General features: G+C 36.7%; 1 protein-coding gene across 1 annotated transcript in view; it reads left to right on the plus strand.

Moving 5' to 3' along the window:
* The first annotated feature begins 4,359 nt into the window (after positions 1 to 4,359).
* LOC110456193 overlaps positions 4,360 to 9,646 on the plus strand; it is a 39,243-nt gene continuing 33,956 nt past the window's right edge. Inside the window, exons 1-5 of the mRNA XM_021506770.1 lie at positions 4,360 to 5,342; positions 6,016 to 6,099; positions 6,619 to 6,831; positions 7,966 to 8,152; positions 8,994 to 9,070. Coding sequence (XP_021362445.1) covers positions 4,493 to 5,342; positions 6,016 to 6,099; positions 6,619 to 6,831; positions 7,966 to 8,152; positions 8,994 to 9,070 — 1,411 coding nt within the window. The 5' untranslated portion in view covers positions 4,360 to 4,492. The remainder of the gene's footprint in view (positions 5,343 to 6,015; positions 6,100 to 6,618; positions 6,832 to 7,965; positions 8,153 to 8,993; positions 9,071 to 9,646) is intronic.

Consider the following 9,646-nt stretch of genomic DNA (forward strand, 5'->3'; position numbering starts at 1 on the left):
GTGGGAAAATGAGTGTGAATATTTGAAAAAAGAGAAATATGAACTATTAAATGTATTTAGGAGGTCCAACTTGGATGATGATCTACGACGGTACCAAAGTGCGAAGAAAAGATTCAAGGGAGTGTGCAAAGTAAAACAGACACGGGTCAAAAATAACCAAGCGGAGGAAGTGCTTTCTCTAAAGGACCCAAATGATATGTGGAAAAAGCTAAAAAGCTTTAAGAGTACAAATAATAATAACTCAATAACAGGAGGACAGTGGTTTAATTACTTTAAAAACTTATTAAATTCAGCAAAATTTACTGTGGAAGAAACTTTTATGCAAAATGTACATGACACATTAGATGAACATTTCAGTGCAGAAACTCATACTTACAACGAATTACTAGATACTGACATAGAACTAGAAGAAATAAAGAGAGCCATTCACCAATTCAAATTAAATAAAGCTCCTGGTGAAGATGGTTTAGTGATTGAACTTTTTAAATATGGAACTGATGATGTACTTAAGTGTCTCTGTGGTTTGTTTAACAAAATATTGGAGTGTGGGGTTTTCCCTATTGACTGGTGTAAGGCAATTATACATCCTATTCACAAAAAGGGTGATGTAAATTTACCAGACAATTACAGAGGTATTTCGCTCTTAAATGTTATGGGGAAAATATTTACAAAAATTTTAAATAATCGTTTAATTTTCTGGGCAGAAATAGAACAAAAATTTCACGAGGAACAGGCTGGTTATAGAACTGGATATTCAACCATGGATCACTGTTTTTCTTTACAAGCTTTGGTGCAGAAATATCTCAGTAAAAAGAAAGGTAGGATGTATTGTATTTTTGTTGATTTCTCCAAAGCTTTTGACTGTGTACAGCACCCACTTCTACTATATACCTTAATAAAAAACAATGTTAGTCATAAAGTGATTAAGATATTGAAATCTATGTATTCAAATATGAAGTCGTGTATTAACACAACAGATGGATTGTCTCAATATTTTGAGTGTAATGTCGGAACGAAACAGGGCTGTATGTTAAGTCCCTTCCTGTTTGTAATATTTTTAAATGAGGTTATAGAACAAATGAATGAAGCAAACTGCCAAGGAATTTTTGTAGATGCTGAATTACCCAATGTCATGCAGTTACTATTTGCTGATGATATGGCAAACATGGCGGATACTGTTGTAAATTTACAAAAACAAATAGGAATTATTGAATCCTTTTGTAAAATGTATGGTATGATGGTAAATCTTACCAAAACTAAGGTAATGGTTTTTAGACGAGGAGGAATTTTGAAGAAAAATGAAAAATGGTTTTTCAACAGAGAAAGAATAGAAGTGGTACAAATGTACAAATACCTTGGTATGTACTTTACTTGTTTTCTTAAGTGGAATAAAACTAAGGAAGCACTTGTTATTTCAGCAGAGAAAGCTTTGTTTACTTTATTTAGATTCATAAATACTTATGATTTAGGATGTTCGCAGGCATTGTATCTTTTTGATCATATGGTAACTCCTGTAATAACATATGGTGCTGAAATATGGGGCTATTGTTACAGTCCCGGCATAGAAATTGTACAAACAAAGTTTGTTAAAAGACTATTGAGAGTAAAGCAATCAACTTCAAACTTGGCTGTTCTGGGTGAATTAGGGAGACATCCCATGTGTGTTGTTTATTATAAAAAGTGTATAAAGTATTGGTTTAATATTTTAAGTATGGACTCCTCTAGATATCCACGAAGGTGCTATGATATGTTAGTAAATTTACACAATGCTGGAAGAGTAACTTGGGCTACAAATATTAGAGATCTATTGTACAAATATGGATTTCATTATGTATGGATATATCATGAAGTTGGCGATGTAAATAGTTTTATGAGACTGTTTACCCAAAGAGTAAAAGACACTTGTATGCAAGAATGGGATTTTGGAATAAATAACTCTAATAAACTGAATTTTTACTCGGATGTCAAAACTTTAATTGAACCCGAACGATACTTATATTGTATTACAAATAAGTCTCATAAAATTGCTCTAACCAGGCTGCGTGTATCCAGTCATGAATTATTTATTGAAAAAGGTCGTGAACTAAAAATTCCAAGGGAAGAAAGATTATGTAATTACTGTTTATATACAAACAATACAAGACTCATTGAAGATGAATATCATTTTTTATTACACTGTCCATTATATGAACATATAAGACAAATGTGTGCATTGGAAAACTATGTTGAAGCAAAATATATGTTAATAACTGGAAATGAAGATAAATTAAGAAATGTTGCTAAATTTGTATATTTAGCTTTTGAAGCAAGATCAAATTATATTATATCTGTGACATCACAAATTTAGTATTATTAAATCGGAAGTCAGTGCTATATATTAGTAAATTGTACGTTATAAGGTACTCTGCAGAAATTGTTTTTGATGTAAAAATTGTGTGAATATGGTTATTATGTACTGTGCAAATTGTACTATGGGCTAGTTGGCCTTGAAATACTTAATAAAATATCTTGAACTTGAAGATAAAAGGTAATAGCTGGCGTATGTTTTAGCGACAGAGAGTGTGTGCCTTGAAGTCCTCTAGGGTCTGTTCGTTTATGCTGAACAACCGGTTGGACCGTTTATAAATTCGGGTATAAATCCTGGCGGACCTTCAAATGTGCAGCATCAGATTACTAAGTCCGACTAGGTTTAGTGGTACCGGTTCGACCGTTATAAATAGTGTTGTGCATTGTACTGCTTCTATGGGAAGGAGATTCCATTGTGTTATTATGTGTGGAAACAATGAATATGTGTAGGTGTCCTTTGTAGCAGATATGTGTTTGTATGCGTAAGGGTGTGCATGTCTGGTTCGAGGGTCTACGGGTGTGAGGAATTCAGGTCGTTTAGGTACCTGGTCGTTTATGTACCCGGTCGTTTCGGTACTTTTAAAAGTCGTTTCAGTACTTCTGAAAGTTGTTTCGGTACTTCTGAAAATCGTTTAGGTACTTATGGAAAACACACTTTGGTACCAAGTTTTAGTCAACGTCACCACATTTTGCGTGCTGTATACCTTCAAGCAACTCCCTTCAAGGGAAGTAACTCTAAGTCAAACTTGTGCTATAATACATGTGTTTGTATCAGTTTGCTCATGTTTCTAATATTCTAACATGTTTAATAAATAAATAGCTAAGTATAGCAGGACATATAACATGTTTAATTCATATTTCAATATTCAATAACTTCTAAGTATAACGGGACATATATATAATGTATTAATAATAATTAATTAAGAATAATAATAATACTAAAACACATAACAATAACAATAGGTATTTCCATCCGAAATGGAAATCCCTAATTATTAGCTAAGTCTAACGGGACATATAAATAACATATATGTTTAATTCATATTTCAATAACTTCTAAGTATAGCGGGACATATATATAACCGTCATTTTTATGACAAGGTGGTGAATTCCCTCAACGTTGAGCTACTCCGATCTACTCATTTGAAGTTTGAAAACAATGATTGACTGATCTGCTTGATTGTTTTAACAACTACGAAAGCAAACGTTAAATAAACAACCAACAATAAATAATATTTATCAACTAATAAACGAAGTACCGAAAATAAACAACCAACAATAAATGACAAATGAGAAATATTTATGAACTAAAAAACGAAAAAATCGTTGAAGTACCGAAACTACTTACAAAAAGTACCGAAATCTCTTATTTTTGAAGTACCGAAACTACCGTGTACCGAAACGACTGCACCCCGGTGTGAGTATATATGTTGGGTTTATAGCTACGATTTGGTGTGCAACTTTATAAAAAAAAAGGGATCATTCTTGTGTGAAAGCGCCGTGTTTGTAGTGATGGCCATTGTAGTTTGTGTATCATGTCTGTTACTGAGCTGGTGTTGTGGTATCTGTTGTTTAATACGTATTTTAAATTGATAACAATTTGTTATAAAACCCGCTCGTGACTGAAACCTCAGAAGAGTTCGTCCTTTACATTAAATTGACCTCTATATACACGGAATTAGATTATATATCTAAGTCCTAGTTATATGATATCATAGCTGTCGTTGCTACCGATTTTTTTACTTCGATTCACTCATATGTTATCGGTACCTTTCAATCGAATCTACGACTCTTATCGAACGCACCGATCGCAATTGTGGACTTCAAATAGAACGCGCCTTTAATTTGTGTCGTATTTAAAACTTTTTCTTTCGGCTCTGCCATTGGATTAATTTGGTTAATTAATTCCCCAAACTAGTATAACTATATTATGCATGATATTTTGTTGAAAAATCAATAATATGAAAGCTTTAAATAATATTTCATTTTCTCCTGGTCATGTGACTGGGTTTTTTTCTCCCAAAATGGCGGATGGTTTATTGTGATGTTCGGACCTGTCGCCTCGAGGGTTGACATGTTTGACAGTTGATATAGAGATATGTAATCGCCTTGCCAGTATGGAATCGTCTCTAAGCTGACGCTCAGTATGGAAAGAAAGAGATCAGACGATATTGTATCACTTGATTCCTGGAATGAGTCCATCTCAACACCTGAGAGTGAATCACCAAAGTCCCCAGCGGACGCATTCATGGAGGACGCGAATTGTGGTAAACAGTATGGTAAAAAACGGAGAAACCATCGCAGTAGATCTCATAGCGATCGTGACAGGGATCAGGCGAAACAGCCAGACTCCCTTTTACTCAGTCCCTCCAAGTTCCTCGATCAAATGAAAGGGGGTAGATCTACTGGGTTAGCATGTGCTATTGAGTCACGAGAACCGGACGTGTTTCAAGACAGGTTAATAGAACGAGAGTCGCACACAGGTACATGTATGAAAACTAAACGAGAAAATGAGTTTGGGAAGAAATATCCAATTTCAAGTTCAGGTAGCTCGACTGAAGATCAGAGACAAGCAAAGATAGTGCAAGGATGGGTTGGGGAGTTGGAGGAAGACCAGCCTAGAAGTGTATGTCAAAGACATAGATCAAAGACAACCAACAGTCAGCAACAACACCAGAAGTATAAAAATCGCTCACAACAGTGTGACCGCTGTCAACAGCAACAATCCAGCTGTGGTAAACCCAAAGTAATGTCACAATCGTGGCAGACGCAACCTCACCAATACCAACCCCAGCACCATCCACGGTACCAGCATCCCCGCCAGAAACACTGGATGGGCCACGAACGGCTCAACAATGTGTTGCAGTACCCATCAATGGCCACATATCCTCCAACAGCCAGAAGTACATCACATTCCTCTCAAAATGAAGAAGATATTGACCAAAGTGAAAAGATGAAAAACAAAATCTTGTCTGTTTGGAACAATGTTCGATATGGTATGAATTCTTATACCGAATGCAGTATGTCATTTTGTCACAATCATTAACATTCGTACCAATTAATAGAATGAATGATTGTTATCATCTTATCTTGAAATATCTTGCAGTGATTGTAATATTGGACCTTTGACAAGAATGGTCAAATATAATTGGGTCAGAGCTGACATGTGCTGAACAATGGCCATTAATTAACATTATATGATGGGTCCTGATAATTAACATATTGACACACATGGCAATGCCTATTGCTTCAAAACTGAAACAGTGGGGTTTTTTTTTTACATAAAACATTATTCTTTTAATCAGGAATGAGAGTTGCCTCCCTTCTGCCAGTTGCAAACATGTACACAGTATAGCAAAAGTAATACAAAGAACAATTTGAAGAACATAGCATTTTGGGTAAATGGCAATATCAGCTGAATACAAAAAGGCTAAGTCATATATATTGTCTACTTCCTTGTCTTGTACACCCATTTTAAGTAATTTGATTCCTACAAATATATAAACATTTAAAACATATATACATGTACAGTATATTTTGAAGGATTCAGTGTTGTATGGGATTATATGGTTGATATTACTTTTTTACCCAAAGATATAGTTGTACCTATGAAATGTCATAAATGTAGATAAGCAAATATACATATATATTTTACTTTTTATTTTTTAGGCTGGACTCTGAAGACTAAGACAAGTTTTAAATGTGACAGTCCCATATTTCTGCTTGGCAAGTGTTACCATATTAGACCAAGTGGTAAGCTAAAGAACTTATTAAAATATTTTAGGGATTGAAAGTTTGTCAAAATTTGTTGAATTTTTATTGCGTCTTATGAAGTTTCTTTGTGGTGCTGTAGATCATAAATATGAACATTTTCTTAATTTGCAATTTGTATTTTTAAATAAATCAATACAGTATATCAATGTAATTGGATGTAGAAGGAAGATATTTTTATAAATTATTGAATGTATCATAATTGTATTGTGACTGCCAAATTTATCTGACAGTAAGCCCGCCCTGCCTGGAAAAAGCCTTTTGCATTTCTGTGCAAATGCCAACAAATTGGGTTACATTGTCTTCTAATATGCCCACCCCTTACTTAAATTGTGTTGGCCCCTCTTTTCCCTTCCCTCGGCATGTTGCAGGACATTTTAAAGTAAATATGTTTGTATTTTTTTGCATATAAACAAAAAGAAATTGATAAAGCAGGTATAATCAAATTTTATTGTCACTTCTGTAAAGAATTAAAATGACTGAGAGATCTCTTCATTTCAGATGATGCTCCAGCTCCAGGGGACAAAATTTGCATGGTCCCAACAGTGGAGAAGTTTAAACAGGACTTCTCTAGTCAGCTGTGGTTCACCTATCGCCAAGACTTCCCAGCCATCACTGGCACAAAGCTCACATCAGACTGTGGATGGGGCTGTATGCTCAGGAGTGGTCAGATGATGGTGGCCAGAGCATTTGTTAATCACTTCCTCGACAGAGGTAGGACATATGAAAAGATAACTTGGGTTCAGATTGGCAGAGGTAGAACAAAGTAAGGTTTTGGGATTCAGGTTAGCAGAGGTAGGACAAAGGAGAGATTTCCAGGGTTAGAATTGCAGAGGCTGGACATTGGGTAAAATTCTGGGGTCAGTTTGGCCGAGAGCTGGACATTGGGTAGATTTCTGGGGTCAGGTTGGCTGAGAGCTGGACATTAGGTAGATTTCTGAGGTCGGGTTAGCTGAGAGCTGGACATTGGGTAGATTTCTGGGGTCAGGTTGGTTGAGATCTGGACATTAGGTAGATTTCTGGGGTCAGGTTGGATGAGAGCTGGACATTAGGTAGATTTCTGGGGTCCGGATGGTTGAGAGCTGGACATTGGGTAGATTTCTGGGGTCAGGTTGGTTGAGAGCTGGACATTAGGTAGATTTCTGGGGTCAGGTTGGTTGAGAGCTGGACATTAGGTATATTTCTGAGGTCAGGATGGTTGAGAGCTGGGCATTGGGTAGATTTCTGAGGTCAGGTTGGTTGAGAGCTGGACATTAGGTATATTTCTGAGGTCAGGTTGGTTGAGAGCTGGGCATTGGGTAGATTTCTGAGGTCAGGTTGGTTGAGAGCTGGACATTGGATAGATTTCTGGGGTCAGGTTGGCTGAGAGCTGGACAATGGGTAGATTTCTGGGGTCAGGTTGGCTGAGAGCTGGACATTGGGTAGATTCCTGGGGTCAGGTTGGCTGAGAGCTGGACATTGGGTAGATTTCTGAGGTCAGGTTGGTTGAGCGCTGGACATTAGGTAGATTTCTGAGGTCAGGTTATTTGAGAGCTGGACATTGGATAGATTTCTGGGGTCAGGTTAGCTGAGAGCTGGACATTGGGTAGATTTCTGGGGTCAGGTTGGTTGAGAGCTGGGCATTGGGTAGATTTCTGAGGTCAGGTTAGCCGAGAGCTGGAGTGACACAGGTGATTTCCCAAGTTCAGGATGGCAAAGGAAGTTGTAGGAAAACCATAGAGAGATTGCTGGAATTTTGGTTGGTAAAAAGAAAACAGAATTATTCCTTGAGTTAAAGCTGGCAGAAGTAGGATTGTTGAAATGATGGAGAATTCATAAAACTTCAATAAGTTTACCTTTTACTTGCAGACTGGAATGTGTTCAGGGATCAATCATTAGAAGAAGAAACATTTAGAAAACAAATTATACGATGGTTTGGTGATTATCCTTGTGAACAGTCTCCATTCTCAATCCATCACTTAGTGGAAATAGGAAAAAAACTTGGAAAAGACCCAGGTGACTGGTACGGGCCGTCTTCTGTTGCACACATCTTAAGGTGATTTTCTTCCACTGTACTTTTACAAAGATTAAAAAACTATTACATTGTATTAATGAACCTGTAAGTCACTCTTTTCCAAGCTTTCGGGCTTAGCCCTTCGTCAGGGATTAAATGGCACTTGAACTCTATGTCACATCCATCTTGACAAACATGTTGAGTAACTATGACGTTGATGTTGATGACGTCATAACACTGTTACCATGACGTCAACACAACACAATGACGTCATCAAACCATGACCTCACAAATTGTGACGTCATCATCATCACTTGGTATTGATACCATTGGGGAAAGCAGTGTTGAGTTTGTTAACCCAAAATCCCTCAATCACAAGCCTTGCTACTATTGATTCCTCCTTAACCCTTTCCAGTACGCACACCCGCAAGTCCGATATAGAATGACCTCTTCCAAGAAAGTGATGTGCCACCGGTTTGTCTCTATTCAGCCGGATGTCCGCCACATGTTCCTTTATCCTTTCCTTAAGTGTACGCTCCGTCTCTCCCACATATATGTTTATGTTTGAAATGTGACATATCTGTATATATGGGAGAGACGAGCGTACACTTAAGGAAAGGATAAAGGAACATGTGTCGGACATCCAGCAGAATAGAGATAAACCGGTCATTCTATATCGGACTTGCGGGTGTGCATACTGGAAAGGGTTAAGTAGTGTTGCTATACTCGGTATACTATCACTTCTATAAAGGAAAACAACATTTAATGTTTTGTTTTGTTTAACAAAATATAAAAGACTTCCAGAATATTTGAGGATATGTCGACAATGTCAGCTGAGTTCGTGAAGTTAAACTGGGATTGTAAATGTGCATATCTTTTACAGAGATGCCATCATGAGGGGATACTCATCTCAGCCAGTCCTGGCAGATATCTGTATATATGTGGCACAAGACAGTACAGGTAGGTAGTATTCACAGCAGATTTGTAACCAGTTTAGATAACAGTCTTTTGAAGGATTCCAAACATGAAGTGCTGTTATAATGATTAAATCAATATTGATAACGATATCAAACAATATAGCCCCAAAATGTAAACCATATATAAGTCAAATGTTGTTGCTACATAATAAATTATTTTCTTTTTGTAATACTATATATTTTACGATTCATTCCCTTTTTTTTGCAATCTGTTTTTAAATTCAGAATCACGTAATACATTGTGCAGAAGCCTAGCAAGTACTTGTATGTATCATTCTGATATATGAGCTGATTGTCAAAGGTCTTTTTCAATACAATGAGATTTAGTGGTAAAGTCAGCTCCGGGAATAAAGTCGACTACCACATAAACAAAGTATCTTGGATATCCTTATTTGAGAGCTTAAGGCTTATGTACTAACACCTTCCCAACACATACACAGGTAAAACAAAATTTATTGACTTCACACATCATTTTGATCTTTATACTTAATATTTTATACGCCCGTCGAAGACGGGGACGTATTATGTTATCACGTGAGCGGGCGGGCGGGCGGGCGGG

Source organism: Mizuhopecten yessoensis, unplaced genomic scaffold (assembly GCF_002113885.1).
Source record: "Mizuhopecten yessoensis strain PY_sf001 unplaced genomic scaffold, ASM211388v2 scaffold8561, whole genome shotgun sequence".
In the NCBI taxonomy this organism is placed as follows: domain Eukaryota; kingdom Metazoa; phylum Mollusca; class Bivalvia; order Pectinida; family Pectinidae; genus Mizuhopecten; species Mizuhopecten yessoensis.